Below are 17,189 nucleotides of genomic sequence, written 5' to 3'. Positions count from 1 at the left end.
GTGTCCTCTAGACAGACATGATCAGGGGTAGGGGAGTGGATAAGGGAGTGGGATGGACAGTATTCCAGACAAATGGAGTAACAGGTGCAAAGGTGGTGGTGGTAGGAGGGAACTGAGAAAGTGTGCCGGGTTTGGGGAATTGGGGCAAAGCATCAGAGCATAAGAATGGCCAGAGAGAAGGTGCAGGGTTGGATTTGAGGTGGGCCAGCGAAAGAGCTCCAGGGATGTCAATCTTTAAGAGGTACTAAAATAAAAAAATATAAAGCCAATTAACTGAGCCACTTGTGGCTCCTTACATAACTTTTGAAAACTAAACTGGTTCCATTCCCTTGAGGTAAGACAGTACCCTTGAATGTTACTTTAAAAATCTCCTGGCTGGCAATTCCAATTATGTTATATTCAGTGCAGGTAATAAATTCCTTATTTTTAACATAAAGAGGTTTGTAATTCTTATTAATAGGAAATCAAGTTACTTTCAATCCCATGCTGATCAGATATTTAAAGAAAATTGACCTATTTATGCATTGCCAAATTATTAGCCTTCTTGTAAAGTACTCTTCCACCTTTGGATGGAGGTCTCCAGGTCCCCTCTCCCAGGTAAAAGTGGGACTGTTCCATCTGGCTGGGCGAGCTGAAAGTGTTTGTCTCTGTGCATGCCCAGAAAAGGCTGCATTCAATGAAGTATTGTCAATCAACTATGTGCTTGGCACCCCTTATAACCTGTTTGGTAGTCTTTTCTAATAAAAAAAAAATTTGTAGGAGTCTTAAACGTAAACCTCTCTCTGCCTTAGAGCCACCATATTCTGGGTATTCCAAAACATCAGGGACTTCCATATTGCACCCTGAGGTTTTGTACACATCCTCTGCATGTTAAACAGGCCTCTAAGTTTGGTGTTCAAAGATATAGTCTCTCTATGAGGACTACATCCTAAAGTCATGTGTGAACTTTAAATCATTACTATGAGTATCCACTGTTTTTGCATTTATTCTTCTCTTCCTGGATGTTGGAACTAAGCAAATACTATAACCTTCCTGTGCTTTCACTTCCTCATCGGAAATAACGCCATTCCTGCTTTATTACTTTACAATACATGTAAAGTGCTTGTCCCGCAAGCACGGTACACAGTCCCGCAGCACTGTCAGCACTTATTCGCGCACCCTTCAGGGAGAGACAGTCCTTTTCATCTCTGTACTCAGTTCTCACCCAGACTTTAGCGTGACCCTGCCCCGGGCTCAGGGTACAGGAACCTGAGAGAGGAGGGCGCGTACAGAGAATGGGTTGCGTGAGAGGTCAGAGTGCAAAGGCAGCTGGTTGAGGCAGTGAGCAGAAAAGTCTGAAGAGAGGTCTCTGGACTTCGGTTGCCTTGGCGACCTCAGCCAGAGGAACAGGGTGACGGGGAACCGCCTGGAACTGCGGCCTTCTGTGCCCCGCCCTCTCTTTGGTTTTAGCTCCGCCCCTTTCTCCCGAGACGTCGGAAGCAGACGCCGACACCGACGCCGACGCGGTTGCCTAGCGATACACTTTTCCCAAGATGCCCAGGGTGTTGTGTTCTTCTTAGCCAATCAGAGAGGCGAAGCGGCCTTACCGCAGGCCAATAGACTGCGAGGCGGGGGCCCGCGACGGTTAAACTGGGCTGGAGACTGGGGCGGCCTGGCGCTGTGGCTTGAGGTCTCCGACTCGGTGGCTGCATATCCGCGACCGTGGTGCGACGTTCAGGTGTCCTGCGCGGGTCTGGCCATGCCGACTCGGGCGGAGGACTACGAGGTGCTGTACACCATTGGCACGGGCTCCTACGGCCGCTGCCAGAAGATCCGGAGGAAGAGCGATGGCAAGGTGAGCGCGGGCTTGGTGCCTGTCTCCGCCCCCGCCGCGGTTGTGCAAACTGCGGGGGGCGCGCCCTCTGCCGCCGAAGGGAAGCGAGGGGCCTGGGGCTGTGCGTCTGGAAGGCAGGGTGCTCAGAAGAGTTAGCCATCTCCCCTCAGGTCTGTGTCGGTCCTGGGTCTCTCAAGGGATGGGAAACTGTGTCCCTTTTTCCTTTTTTTTTTTATTTTTCATTTGTGAATCTGTCCTTAATCTTTAAATAAAATTAATAGAATGTGCCAAATAGAATATTGTCAAATACATAACACCGCTTTGCTATTTACATGAGATTGCGCATTTTTATATATTTATGTTATATGTATATATATTTTTTCCATCTTTTTTCCTTTCTCTTCCATTTTCTTCCTTTTCCCCAATTTGACCTGCTAAGGGCCTTCAGTTGGTGACAGCTAGCTGACTCCTGAGCTGTTTTTTTTTTTGCGGTACGCGGGCCTCTCACTGTTGTGGCCTCTCCCGTTGTGGAGCACAGGCTCCGGACGCTCAGGCTCAGCGGCCATGGCTCACGGGCCCAGCCGCTCCGCGGCATGTGGGATCCTCCCGGACTGGGGCACGAACCCGTGTCCCCTGCATTGGCAGGCGGACTCCCAATCACTGCGCCACCAGGGAAGCCCTCCTGAGCTGTTTTTAGAGAAGAGCCCTCTCGGTCATGAACATCAGCACCTCGAACTTTTATGTCTTGTAGTCAGAATTCATTTAAAATACCCATTATTCGGATTGTTGGATTCAGATTTCCCAAGGTGTGTAGGTAGACTTTACACAAAGAAACAATGGAGAGGAAATTGGCTCTGACGGAAGGACCTTTACTAAGTTCTCTTACCTTGGAAATCTTGACTTGGAATGTTCGAGGACTTTGACTACCTCTGCCCCAGCTTTGACCAGCTTTGACTAAGCAACGGAGGTTAGGGGGTTGGGGGAGGTCTAATGTACCTCGTCACTCTCTGTTGCATCATTTACTGCTGAAAAATTGGGAAGATTATGGAAGTAAACTCAGGGGTCCTTAGGTTCATTGAACTACATTAGATGATGTCACTGTATGATCTACTTACTAGAGAAGTAATTTTTAAAAGTTTTTAAAAAGGTTTTGAGTATGAATTTATTTGTACCTTGGAAATTTTTATTTCAGATCTTAGTTTGGAAGGAACTGGACTATGGCTCCATGACAGAAGCTGAGAAACACATGCTTGTTTCTGAAGTGAATTTACTTCGTGAGCTGAAGCATCCAAATATCGTCCGATACTATGATAGAATTATTGACCGAACCAACACAACACTGTACATTGTAATGGAATATTGTGAAGGAGGGGACCTGGCTAGTGCAATTACAAAGGGGACCAAGGAAAGGTAAAATCTCTTAAATGGGCCTAGTTTTGCTTCTGTTAAGCATCCTGTATTAGGATCAGGGACAGAGTACTTAGTAATGCGGAAGAGTCTTCTGGTGTTTGTTTGGTGGGTCCACGGTACTTTAGAAAATCCCTGGTACGTCAGCACCCATATTTCATATCAATTTATTTCCCTGTGTGTACACTTTGAAAACTAGATAATTCACATCATCCCATCTTTGTTATGGTTTTATTCAGAAGTTATAGGCTATATAACTGCTTTGATTTCAGACAATACTTGGATGAAGAGTTTGTTCTTCGAGTGATGACTCAGTTGACTCTGGCCCTAAAGGAATGTCACAGACGAAGTGATGGTGGTCATACTGTGCTGCATCGGGATCTGAAACCAGCCAATGTTTTCCTGGATGGCAAGCAAAACGTTAAGCTTGGAGACTTTGGGTTAGCTAGGATATTAAACCACGATACGAGTTTTGCAAAAACATTTGTTGGCACACCTTATTATATGTCTCCTGTAAGTATTTCAGAATTTAGATGCTTTTTAAACATCTTAATGCTAAACACTCAACTTTTTGTTTGTTTAGTAATATCCAATAGCCAAGAATTAACAATACTGTTTTATTTTAAATTTATATTTTTCCAAATGGACCACCAGACCATTAAGTTCCTGTATTAGCAGTATAAATCAAGCTTTCGTTGAATGACTACCAAGTGCTAAGCTCTGGGATCACAAAGATGAGATAGGTTTTGTCTCTGCCCTCAAGAGCAGCACTTCCCAAAGTGCCGTAGGTCCTGGACACCAGCTGGAACTCATCTGGGGTGATCGTTTAAAATGCAGAGTCCTGAGCCCCAAATCCAGTGAATTTGGATCTCTGGACAGGTCTTTGCACTCATCTTCTTTTTTCTTTGTTTGTCCTCCACCACTTTTTATCTTGGACTTTGTATTTTAACAGACCTTCTAGGTGATTCTTGTGCATGGAGATTCAGGGCCCAGAAGGCTCACTCACTTCTGACAACATATTTTTGCAGTGTTAACTTTTTGTACTTACTCTTTTTTTATTGCCTTTTCCTACAGTGCAGCTGCAGAGTCCACCCATTTACCTGTTTCCTCAGTTGCTGAATATTTTGTTTCCAAAATGTCTCACCATTCTAAAGAGCACTGCTATGCATGTCTTTGTATGAATTATTCTTTCTTCCTTTTTGGTTATTTCCTTGGTGTTTAGCTCTCGAAATGACATTTCTGGGTCAAAGGGTATGAACTGTTTATGGCTCTCTAGTGACTTTTGAAAAGCTTGAATCAATAAGTGATAGCACCAATGTGTTGTATATGAAAGATGAGCAGATAAAGATGGAGAGAGATTTATGTTTTTAGCTGTTCACAAACATTTTCAGGATTTTCTCAGTCTTTTTTAGTTATGTTAACCAATCTGACTACAGTATAAAACGTTGTAAATTAGTGATTTTTTTTTTTTTTTTTTGCGGTACGTGGGCCTCTCACTGCCATGGCCTCTCCCGTTACGGAGCACAGGCTCCGGACGTGCAGGCTCAGCAGCCATGGCTTACGGGCCCAGCCGCTCCGCAGCATGTGGGATCCTCCCGGACCGGGGCACGAACCCGCGTCCCCTGCATTGGCAGGCGGACTCTCAACCACTGCGCCACCAGGGAAGCCCAGTGATTTTGTTTTTGACTCAGACATGGCCAGAGCAGTGTCGTTTTCTCACTGGATCAGATTCCAAATAGAAAGCCTTTGATATAAAGCAAAATTATCCAGAGGTGGTTCTTGGAAAAATTGAAACCTGCACAATTCTTTTGCTCCTGTTCCCCCCTGCCCTTGTAAATAGATCAGTTTAGCCTTCCCTATGGGATTGTCAGGAAGTGGTACCAGACTCCCCTGCTGGACTTTAAATTACTAAGAAGACTTCTGAAGATTTCAGTACAGTACTTGCCTCTGTGCCCTCTGTTGAGAATAAGAGCCGTGGTGGACTGTTGTTACTGTACGTGTGGAAGAAAGGCAAACAATTAAAATAGGAAGTGAGAATATTACTTACTACTGTGGTGTATAAGTGGACTAAGGGAAAAATATATAAATGAATGATTCAATTAGCCATTTATGTCTATATTCATTTAAATGTGGGCTAGATGTTATTCTAGAATTTTCTGTGGTTCTTTTAAAATGGAGTTTCTAGATTATGAATTTTTTGAGGGTAGAGGGTAGAGCTATCTCATGTTCACCTTTAACTTGCCAGTGCCTTGCCTGTAGTAACATAATAAATATTTGCGAATGAAAAATAAGTGAATGAATTATATATGAAAAAGTGTATTAGGATAAGATCATTGCCTTTTTTCCATTTTAAATTTGAATATAAAGTATAAAGTACCATCTTTTTGTTGTTATGATACAAGATCTAATCAGCCTTTTGTATTTGGAATTTTTGTTACAGATATAAAATATTTATAATATAAAATTTGTTCCCTTCTTTTCCTTGAGTGAATATTACCAAACTTTAAGGTTCCATTTTTGTCCCAGGACTAATTTTATAAGTTTTAAAACAAAATGAACTTTAAACTCCTATTTTCTTACCTTTTTTTTTTTCCCCCCTTAAGGAACAAATGAATCACATGTCCTACAATGAGAAGTCAGATATCTGGTCACTAGGTTGCTTGCTGTATGAACTGTGTGCATTAATGTAAGTATAATGAAGACAGATATTTAGTCTGAGGTTTACACTTAGAGAGATTTGTCACCTTTCACCAGGTTCAGCTTTTTGAGCATCTATGCACATTCAAGTCTGACGTGGGTTAAAATTAAGGTAAATGGACAGGTTAAAAAAAATTATTTACAAATTAGTAATATAATCCCTGAGGCTGGATCTAGACTTGTTCAAGCTTCTAACCTGGTTAGATGTTTCTCTGTTAGACTGAGCTTAGCTCAAGGGGAGAGCATATAGGTCAAGCCTGTGGAAGAAATGAAATAAAGATCTAGAGAAGCAGTCTAGGGTTTGGACAGGAAAGAGTTCTGATTCTTTCCCTTTTTTCTTTCTGTTTTTTCCCTTCTAAAGTATTCTGTAGAGCAGTGGTTCTCAACCAGCGAAGGGGAATTTTGTCCCCCCGTTCTGCCTCCCATGGGACATTTGACAATGTCTGGAGACATTTTAGTTGTCACAACTAGGGATAGCTACTGGCATCTAATGGACAGAGGTCAGTGATGCTGCAAAACATACTAAACAATGCAAAGGACAGTCCCCATAACAGAATCATGTGGCTCCAAATGTCAGTAGTGCCAAGGTTGGGAAACTGAGCTACAGAAGAAGATCCTAGAAGTAGAAGCATAAATACAAACTGGACCTTAAACTCTGCTTTTGGTTTGCTTCTTCTTATATATTTTCATTTTTACATTTAAAAAAAAATTTTTTTCCCCAGGCCTCCATTTACAGCTTTCAACCAGAAAGAACTAGCTGGGAAGATCAGAGAAGGCAAATTCAGGCGAATTCCATATCGTTACTCTGATGAATTAAATGACATCATTACAAGGATGTTAAATTTAAAGGTAAAGTTTATAAGATGATATACTGTATGTTTCCATCTCTCAGCTAAGTTTTGCAGTGTATGCTCTCGTGGAGCGATGAGTCTAAAGAAACATTAAATATATTTCTTTAGCTAAATCTACTGTTACCACGAGTGAAAACATGTATCCTTGGCACATTGCAGGCCTGCCTTCTGTGCTTTCTTTGTGTCTCCTCCCACTCTGCCATGCTAACAGATGGTTGGTAGCAAGGAGAGATTGCAATAAGGATCCAAATCCTCAGTTCCACTTGTCCTTGCCTACCTCAAAGTGGCAGGTGGTACAGGAAGGGGCCAGGAATAATACCTTATTACTCTGCCTCTAGCTCTGAGAGATTAGAGATCATTAGAGATGGGAATCGTGGGGGAGGGCTGACTAAAAAGAGTAGAGGGGAAATAAAGAGATTATGTAGAAAAAAATCTGGCAGTGGGATGGGGAGGGAGATGTCCTAGGGATCGGGCTGTGTAAGAATAGAGTTAAATGCTGTGGGAGTTCAAAGAGAAGGAAGGATGCAGGTGGAGTAATAGGATTGAAGGTCGGTGAGAGAGCACCCTGCTTAATGTAGTTTGGAGATGCAAGGGCAGTACGTGCCCTGAAACAGACCGACCCTAGCAACACTACCCAGCACAGCACAGGGATTGAGCCTTCTTAGGTTAAAAGGGGAAAAAAGGTAAGTTAAAATCTGCATTACTTTGTGGACCCAGAACCTCATGAGTTAAAGCCACCAGTGAACTTATTTTTCAGGTGTTTAAGACCCATGTGTGTGTGTTGGGGCGGGGGGAATGGGCAAAATGGGCGAAGGGGGTCAGTTGCATGGTGATGGATGGTAACTGAACTTGTGGTGGTGATCACTCTGTAGTATATACAGATGTTGAACTATAGTGCTGTGCAAGTAAAAAAAAAAAAAACCATCTGTAAAGGAGTCCTTTCTTTTGCCTTGGAAATATATGCTGTTTTAAATGTCACTGCTCTTTCAGGATGAGTAGTCCATTATGTAGTGTGCCTGTAACACCGAATATTTTTTTCCCAGGATTACCATCGACCTTCTGTTGAAGAAATTCTTGAGAATCCTTTGATAGCAGACTTGGTTGCAGAAGAGCAAAGGAGAAATCCTGAGAGAAGAGGGCGGCGATTAGGAGAACCAGGAAAGTTGCAGGACTCCAGCCCTGTACTGAGTGAGCTGAAACTGAAGGAAATACAGTTACAGGAGCGGGAGCGAGCCCTCAGAGCAAGGGAAGAAAACCTGGAGCGTAAGTCTGAGTGGGGGTGAAGCACAGAGAGCTCCAGGAAGCTTATTCTAATATATGTGAAAATCCATCTGAACAGAGGATCTCATGTCTGTGTTCTATTAGAACGTTTTTATAAATACTTGCGAAACCAAGATATGCACATCAAGCTTGCTGCACCTTCACGTTGAGCCTCTTTCTCTGGGATCAGCTGTTGTCGTCACATTGTTGGGCCGTAACTGTGACAGCCCAGCCCTGGGCTGTAGAGCCACTCTTTTCTTTATCTTTCTTAATATATGGACCCTGAGGTTTCCCTTTGTAAAGAAGGTCTTAGAATTTGCCAGCGCTTCTCCCTTCTGATACGCTGCTCCAACACAGCCCGGGTCTGAAATCCTACAGTGTGTAAGACTAGATGTATTTGGGCAGTTCCACAGAGCATGTGGGTACAAGATACTTAAATACTCTGATGGGTATTGACGGACTGGGTGCTAATGAGTTTTTGATGTTGCAACTCTGTCTACTCCACTAAAGTGAGAGCTGCTACCCAGGTTTTAGGATTCTGCAAGGCAGCAGCAGCAGTGCAGCTCTGCATTTTGACATCGAGGGATGAGACGGGCTGCGACTGTCTCCTTCCCCCCTCATGGCTCACCCAATCTCGCTTCTGCAGCTCAATGCCAATGCAGACTTCATAAGTGTTTTTCTATTTAAACGTACTTACAAAGCATCTAAATGCGTTTGTTAATGTTTTACTTCCTAATGATAATTGTCTAGTACTGTGAGATACGCTGTCTGTGGGAGGTACAGTCTGTGCTTACCTGAAAATCTTTGTCTCTTCTGTCAAAAGAATTCTTTAAAAAAAAAAACAAAACCCACAAAAAACAAACAACCAAAAACTTTTCATTAAAACTTTCCCCAGTGTTTTGTAATTTCACAAAGCAGCTGAAATCTGAACTCTCTGAATGCTGGGCCATGAATAAATAATAGCCTTTGTTAGTACCACCTAACTGAGCTGTGGTTTTTTCCCTTCTATTTGGGTGCTGTCATTCACCCAGAGGGAGAAGGGTTTGTACCGCAGCCGGGTAACGCCCGGAAAATGAACTGTTGCCCCTTCTCCGTGGAGAGCAGGGATGGCAGTAGCTCTTTGTTTTCCCCCATGAGTTATTCCCACAAATCACAACCCTTTGGTTGTGAAGCTGACTTTGTCCTTGTGCTTAAGCCAGTCCTTAGGAGAAAACCTAAGACAACAAACAACATACTAACCACACAGCATTATGAAACGGGAACAGTCCGGTTGGCTGGAGTATACAGTAGGAAACCCTTCACAAAACATGACTCATCAGAGGTCAGGCTGTTAGCCTTAGCGATAAGGAAAAGCGGTAAGATTACCAAATGTGAACTGTTTATGCCACTTGTTAATTTCTTTCTTTCTCGTTCCATTCCCTTCTTAAAGAGAAGGAACGTGAGCTTTGTGTTCGTGAGAGACTGGCAGAGAACAAGCTGGCCAGAGCAGAAAGTCTGTTGAGGAATTACAGCCTGCTGAAGGACCAGAAGTTCCTGTCTCTGGCGGGTGGTCCAGGTATGAGAACCAGCTCAGAGAACAGAAGTTGGTGCCACAAATGAGGAAACGGGCACCAGCGTTGCCCCGAAGGTGGCTTTGGCAGCCCTTTAAATTTCCAGAGTCTTGAATTTTATGATGGAGTGAATTGAATATATGCATTTCAGTGGAGATAAAAATTGTGTTTTAGCAATGACTGACTTAACTGTGATCAGAGACATGAGGCAATGAGTCAGGGTGATTTCATCTTCGGTTTTATTTGCTTTATCAAACTGTGTTCAGTATTTGATATTTATTTTTAAAAACTAGGTCATTTTATAGAAATGCTGTGCCTTTCAGATTTTTCTCTGGGTATATTTTCAAAACTCTACATTTCTCTCCATTTTCAAGTGAAAATCCTAGCATTTTACTATTACCACACGACCAACTCATATTTGCCACATCCTTCATAGAAAGTATGGCTTAAAAGGTGTGATAAGCCAGCTGTAGAATAGGCCATTACTTTTGGATCTTTGCTAAGACCCGTTCCAATTGAAACGTGTATGTCAAAGTGTGACTGCTTAATACCTGCGTATGCTCTGTAATAAGTGATGGAAACAAATGAAACCAGTGATGGAAGTAAATCTCTTTTTTCTCAATATTGCGATCTACCATTTCAGTATTTTTAAAATATTTATTTCAGCTTCTCTTAGATTCCACACTGCCATCCATAAAGATAAAGTAGACTTAAAATCATGATTACTATGATAGAGTGAGGAGGAATTTTTATCTGGGTAAGCGTCATGCATCAAGCCCGTTGCCGAGAACTATATGGAAGGTCCTGTTGGGGACGGCTCTCCCAGTTAAAGAGTTTATTTACATCTTGCCCTGAGAGTCTTTGAGCAAAGGGTGAGAAGAGCTGGCAAAGGATGATGTGTTTCACTTCGTAGGACACGTAGGTAGAAGAATCTACCGGTATGCGAATCATGGCAGAGACTTAAAATGAGCTGTGGGAGTGGTGTCCAATGTGGGTAGGAGGTGTTTTAAAGTACTGAGCATGTCAGAGCCCTAAGAAAAGCAACAAAGCGGTGGGGAGGGGGTGCCCTTGTGAACTCAAGACAGTTGGAAATATCCTCTCCCCATCCTTGGGCTATAAAATTCAGACATGAGGAAAACAAATAAATTGAGATCATCACAGTAAGCAACAGCATCTTTTTAAAAGCTCTACTTAGTCTATTTAATGAAATACTAATTCTTTTTTTAAACACTTTCTTATAAAACTGTCTTATTAGTAGGATTTACAGTTTACACTGTCTGTTTACAAATGTATAGGTGTTTGTGGTAATAAAGGTGGATCTATTTGAAACAATGGAGTTGAGGCCTAAAAGCAATCTCGTAAAATGCCTTGCAGAGAAGCCGTGTATGAAATAGGAAGTTGGGACAGTCGGAGGGCAGCCTGCTCCTCCCTCAGGGCGTCTCCATTTCTTTGGACTGGAACGTTCATCTCTAGCTAGTCACGTGACTTCTTACTTCCTCACTCTCATCAGGTCTCTGCTCAGAAGTCACCTTATTATGCAGCTTCATCACTGCCAACACCCCCAGCACCTCTGTCTCCCTCTCTCCGTGTTCATTTCCTTCACAGCACACACCATCCTCAAATATTCCTCATATGGGCTTGTTTATTTGTTTATGGTCTATCTCCTCCTACCACAATAGGGCCTTTGTTTGGTCCACAACGACCCATACAGTGAGCTCAGTAAATATTTGAACGTATTTCCTTTAAATGAACGCAAAGGAAAAACAAAAAGGTTTTAGAATTCAAACCTTCAAGTCCCTGACCCCCAGATAGTTGTCAGTTCCTAATAGTGTAGCCACTTTAAGTAGATTATTATTTTTTTCATGTTAAAAGTACAGTTCACTCACTGTTAACTCGATTTACTTTTACCATGCTGAATCTTGCTTAGGTTCTTTTTGGAAGAAGTTTCTGGCCAGTTAAGCCGCTTTAAAATGTGTTCTTAAGTATTTAGCCAAAACTGTAGGTGCTCGCTGTGAAGACGAGCTTCTGCTTCCGTACTTTTCTGGAAGTATGTGTTCTAGGTAGAATGGCACTTGCTTTCAAGCATAGAGATAAATAACATTGGTTTCCAGAAGTTTTATATTGTGGCCCACAATCCTCAGTGCATTTAACCTTAAGAGGAATGTTGATTGTGAGAGAATAAAACATAGGTTCCTTGATTTTTGGCTACAGATTAAAAGGCTGATTGATTTCTGCCAACCTCATGCCCCTAACCTGTTAAAAAAGAGACAACAGATCCAAAATGGAGTCACTGGTCACCAGATGTCACCAAATCAGGACTTAATACCTAACTTACTGGCAGTTTCAGCCTCTCTCAGGAATGGAATCTTAAACCAGTTAATCTGGAATTACCTGGTCAGCACTAGTGAGGTCATCTGCCTGATAGACCCCTGCTGTCCCCTAAAGGACGGTGACCTTGCCACAGACAATCCCCCCCCTTGCTGGTGTAACTTCCTGGTCCTGCCCCCTTCTACCTATAAAAGCCTTTCCTTTTGTACAGCTCCTTAGAACTCCTTTCTGTCTTCTGGATGGGATGCTGCCCGATTTATGAATCGTTGAATAAAGCCAGTAAGACCTTTAATATTTGCTCAGTTGAATTTTGTTTAACACTCCTATCCCAGAGAGAATAAACAGGTACCCAGATTTCACATGCAAACTGACAATAAATATTTTGGTAAGTTTGATAAGTATGGAGGAGTTCATCTCCTGTTCATGAAACTCAAAAACCTTTTCTTTTTTTTTCTAAAGAACTTTTTGATCTTACATCCTCGATAACGAAGAAGAAAGTTCATTTCAGTGGGGAGAGTAAGGAGAATGTCATGAGGAGTGAGAATTCTGAGAATCAGCTCACCTTCAAATCCAAGTGCAAGGACCTGAAAAAAAGGCTTCATGCTGCTCAGCTTCGCGCTCAAGCCCTGTCAGACATTGAGAAAACTTACCAACTGAAAAGCAGACAGATCCTGGGCATGCGCTAGCCTGACCCAGAGACACAGACCTGTGCACAGTGTTTAATGTTGCCAGCCCTTTCGCGATGGGTATTCTACTGCTGTAGCCAGTATACTTGGTTCTGCGAGCCGTGCCTTTTCTATAGTAAGCAGGGTGGTTTGGTATTACTCTTGCTGTTTTTCAGCAAGAATTGTACCAATGGGGCTTCCCTGGTGGCGCAGTGATTGAGAGTCCACCTGCTGATGCAGGGGACGTGGATTCATGCCCCGGTCCGGGAAGATCCCACGGCTGGGCCTGTGAGCCATGGCCGCTGAGCCTGCACATCCGGAGCCTGTGCTCCGCAACGGGAGAGGCCACAACACTGAGAGGCCCGCGTACCGCAAAAAAAAAAAAAAAAAAAAAAAAAAAGGTATTGTAAAGAACGCTTCATAGAAAGAATAACGCTTTCTTGGCCAGTTGGGTTTTTAATCCTGTGTGTGATTACTACTGGAACATGAAATGTTATATTCTATATGTTGGGGTGGGGAAATAATATTAGAAAAAGATATTTACCCAGGAGCAGCACTTAGAAGTTTTAAGGAACTGAAGTGGTGTGCTTACAATTGTCACGTCTAGAGTTAAAATTTAAGTCTGAGGCTTTAAATGTTCTTGAGCTTAGAGAAAACCTAATTGGATATAGATTGGTCACTAATACCTTGACGTCTCGCTTATAAATATCCCCTTGCTCTGTAGTTTAAATCTGTCCCCTTTTGTGAAAATCCATCACTATGATGTCTCTACTCTTTTTCTTTCCCTTTTTATCCTGTTTAACAGTATGTGAGCTGTCTGTCATTTGCCCACTCTTTTTTCACTAAATAAAAGAATTCTTTAGTTTTCCTGTATTCATATCGCTTGTATTTGTTGATCTTAGTTGGAGGGAGTCTGTGTTGATGATATTTAGGCATTGGAGGGTAGGGAAGAGAATGTGATGCTCGCAAGAGCTATACGGCACTTTACTACCCATCTCATTTGTCCATCTAAGCCAGTGGTTCTTACGGGGGCAGTTTTGCCCCCCAGGGTATATTTGCAATGTCTGGAGATATTTTTAACTGTTATGATTGGAGGGAGGGTGCTACTGGCATCTCTTGGGTAGAGACCAGGGATGCTGCTAAACATCCTATAGTGCACAGGACGGCCCTCACAACTAAATGTCAGAGTACCACTCTTGAGAAACCTGATCTCAGCTGAAACTTGTTGGAATATACCCCACCCTTGAAGGAAACTTATTTTGGTTTTGATGGATTTTTTTTTACATGTCTGACTTTTAATATGAATTAGCAGTCCTTGCTGTGCCCATCACATTTTTCATGTGATGTTTTCCTGGCAATGCTAATCCTTTTAGCTTAATGAAATAAGACCAAGTTATGAAGGGTTATAATGTCATAAATGGGAAGAAATAGCTCCTTTATTAGTTATCTTATTATAGGTTTATTACACCATTGATAACGTAGTTCTATCAAAGATATAATATCGAAATACAATCAGAAACTGATTACCAGGCCTTTATGGTATACCCACAGATTGATCCTAACAGAACCACTTTGATGTAAATGTTGAGTATAATTTGCAGGGCCCAGTGCAAAATAAAAATGTGGTTCAAAAAGCAGGAAACAAGTACCATTAGAAGTACATATGGGACTTCCCTGGGGTGCAGTGGTTAAGAATCCACCTGCCAATGCAGGGGACACGGATTTGAGCCCTGGTCCAGGAAGATCCCACATGCAGCAGAGCAGCTCCGCCTGTGCGCCACAACTACTGAGCCTGTGCTCTAGAGCCCGCGAGCCACAACTACTGAGCCCGTGTGCTACAACTGCTGAAGCCCACGCGTCTAGAGCCCATGCTGCACAACGAGAAGCCACTGCAATGAGAAGCCCGTGCACCACAACGAAGAGTAGCCCCCGCTCGCTGCAACTAGAGAAAGCCCGCGCGCAGCAACGAAGACCCAACACAGCCAAAAATAAATAAAGTTTATAAATAAATAGATAAAAGTAAAGGTATATATAAAGCCTTGTCCTTTCTTCCAAGGTCCCTCTGCTTATTGTGGTGTTGTTTGCTATTTAATTTTATAAGTAAAGAGAATTTGAAATTTTAAATTATTAGCATGAACTTTACTATTCATCTTTTATGTAGTGTGATGCCAGTTTTAAATGCAAGTAGCAGCACATTTAGCTCATCTGTGGGATCACTGAAATTATGTAATTCATATTTTGTGACTCAAGCTGGCCAGAAGAGACACACACACACATGCCTGTGACAGGTGCCTGGGGACGCATGACTCTGGCGCCTGCCCTACACACTGCTGGTTTGGAGAAGTGGAGCCCACAGCCTCCACTACAGCAGATAGGTCCCCCCAAGGATCTTACACCTCCAAGCTGGGACTTCCTTTGTACCTTGATCGAGGTGCCTGGATCGCCCCTGCCAAGATAAGGCCTCTAGCTGGCTGCCCACCAGCCATGCTCTGGGGCTGCCAGCCCAGGACGGGGAAAGGCATTGGGAGGCAGCTGCCGCCAGCCCCTCTCCGGAGAAACTTCTGGACACCCTTGCCCTGCCCATGCTGAGGCCCCTCTGGGAACAGAGTGTGGGAGGCTGGGTGGGGCTCGGTGCCCCAGGGGCAGGAGGCGGGACCATGTGAGCTGAGGCCCTGAGCCCATACCTGCACCCCTGCCCCACTGGACTGGACTTACAAAACACGAATTCAGCAACACATGATGAATTTCAAGACTGCAAGCAGGGAGCATTAGACTCCAGGTGGACCCTTCTGAATGCCAGCTCCTTCTACATGTGAGGCCTATGTGACTACACTGGACCCACACTCGTGAAACCAGTCCTTTCTTTAGGAAACTCCTTTCCTACCTTAGGAAATGAGGTTTCTTTCCAGTGTTAATCCTGTGGCATGCAGAGCTTCTCTAGTTTCCCCTATCTCAGACTCCACCTTTGCTTTCATTCCTTCCTTCAATCAACCAACCAACAATTACTGAGCACCTACTACAGCTAGGCACTGTTTAAGGTGCTGAAGGTACAGCAACGAAGAAAGGCTAAAATCCCTGCCCTCAGGGAGGTGCCGTTCAAATGGGGCAAGATAGTAAACAAAGAAGAAACAAGTAGGGGGAGTCAGTGCTGAGTGCCACTGAGAGGAATGAAGGACGAAAGGGGCGGAGGATTGGGCGGGTGCAATTTTAGAAGAGATGGTCATTAGTGTTGAAGTGGGGTGGAGGAGAAAAGGAAAAGGGAGGTTTGAGTGGGGTATGTGGTCGGGGAAGAGATATCAGTAGGGGAGGGGAAAGTCGAACACAACTGGGAGATGTGCTAGGGCAGGACTTGAAAGCGAGCAGAAGCTTGGAAACTGAGGAGTGATGTTTTTATTTGCTTATGCATCTCCACCCCTAAAGCTCGGAACATCTGAGGGTACTTGGGCAATGATGATCGTAATCTAAGAAGAGGATTTCTTTGACGGGGGAGCCGGGAGAGCGCTTCTTCAGCATCACTTTCTAAGATATTTCTAAGGTGCATTGCATGACATCAACACCATACTTACCGTTACAGTCTTTTATTGTTTAAACAATAATGAATTTCACCAAGCACAGCCTGCTCGTGGGCATTTGAAAAAGGGTCATTGGATTTGAGAAAGATTAACCAGATGCTCTGAGAGACAGCAACCACAAGGTGGCACCATGGGTCTGTTAGACCGGAAAGCCCACCCTGTCCATATAGCCCGTGCAGTTGGTTTGTTATTGAGAGATTGCACGTGGGCCTTGGTTAAATGCCTTATTCTCATTATTTCATTCAGTCCTCACAACACCCCCTGAGAAGTTGACATGATTAGTGTCACATTCTACACGGGGGAACTGAGGCTCAGAGATCACAGCTGGGAAGAAGCACGGTTGGCTTCTGAAATATTTCTGACTCCAAAGCTCATGCTCTTGACTATAACCCTCTACTGGCCTGCCTCCACAAGACAGCAAAAGTTTACCTTTGTCCCCAAACCATCTAGTTTCCCCTAATGATGAGTTAAGGGTGAGATACCCCATAGCCTTACCCAAGACACTTGAATGATGCTGAGCCGGGATGGCTAGGGTCCAGGGGCCTTTCAGACCTGCTTGCTTGGGGAGACAGGTGACTGTTTGGGGAGGGGGTGCCCAAGAGGTGGTTTTCCAGTGACCCTCACAGGACCCCAGGCCTTCCCTTCTTTCCTCAGCATCTTCTCCAGGGCCACCTTACTCAGGCCTGTCCTCCCTGGAGATATTTTGTTTCCAGGTGACTTTCCTTCCAGGATAAAGCCCATATCCCTCAAAGACTCCAGGTAAGGCTGCCCTCCCAGGATGAACTGAGGATGAAAGCAAAAGATGATGCAAGGAAGCTGATTAGAAAAGAATGGAGAGAATGTCTATGGTCCAACAAGAAGGGATTGTCATTCATTGGCCTTGATGGCTGGGAAAATATAGATCCATACTGGATGGATGGATTGCACAGCGAGGAGGATGACGAAAGCTGATGGAATCCATGGGTGTGTGAGGGCCCGCCTTCCCCGTAACCCCGGCTCACCCCACACTGGAAGGGCAGAGGTCAGCGACCTGGGAACCCCCCCAC

At 43.7% G+C, this 17,189-nt stretch overlaps 1 protein-coding gene across 2 annotated transcripts; it reads left to right on the top strand.

Moving 5' to 3' along the window:
• Positions 1 to 1,738: 1,738 nt before the first annotated feature.
• Positions 1,739 to 12,592, top strand: NEK2 (NIMA related kinase 2; the record flags this gene model as incomplete). Of its 2 annotated transcripts, XM_082865612.1 has the most annotated exons (8): positions 1,739 to 1,834; positions 3,006 to 3,223; positions 3,493 to 3,733; positions 5,824 to 5,906; positions 6,640 to 6,766; positions 7,812 to 8,031; positions 9,458 to 9,583; positions 12,366 to 12,592. In XM_082865612.1, the coding sequence occupies 8 exons, from the start codon at positions 1,739 to 1,741 to the stop codon at positions 12,590 to 12,592; spliced, it is 1,338 nt and encodes a 445-aa protein (XP_082721738.1). The 2 variants fall into 2 exon arrangements, with proteins under 2 accessions (XP_082721738.1, XP_082721739.1); XM_082865613.1 differs by lacking the exon at positions 9,458 to 9,583.
• Positions 12,593 to 17,189: the final 4,597 nt, after the last annotated feature.

This window comes from Leucopleurus acutus (assembly GCF_964270905.1).
Source record: "Leucopleurus acutus genome assembly, chromosome: 2".
Classification (NCBI taxonomy): Eukaryota; Metazoa; Chordata; class Mammalia; order Artiodactyla; family Delphinidae; genus Leucopleurus; species Leucopleurus acutus.
Note: the sequence above shows the minus strand (reverse complement) of the source record. Positions and strands in the feature narration are given on the sequence as shown.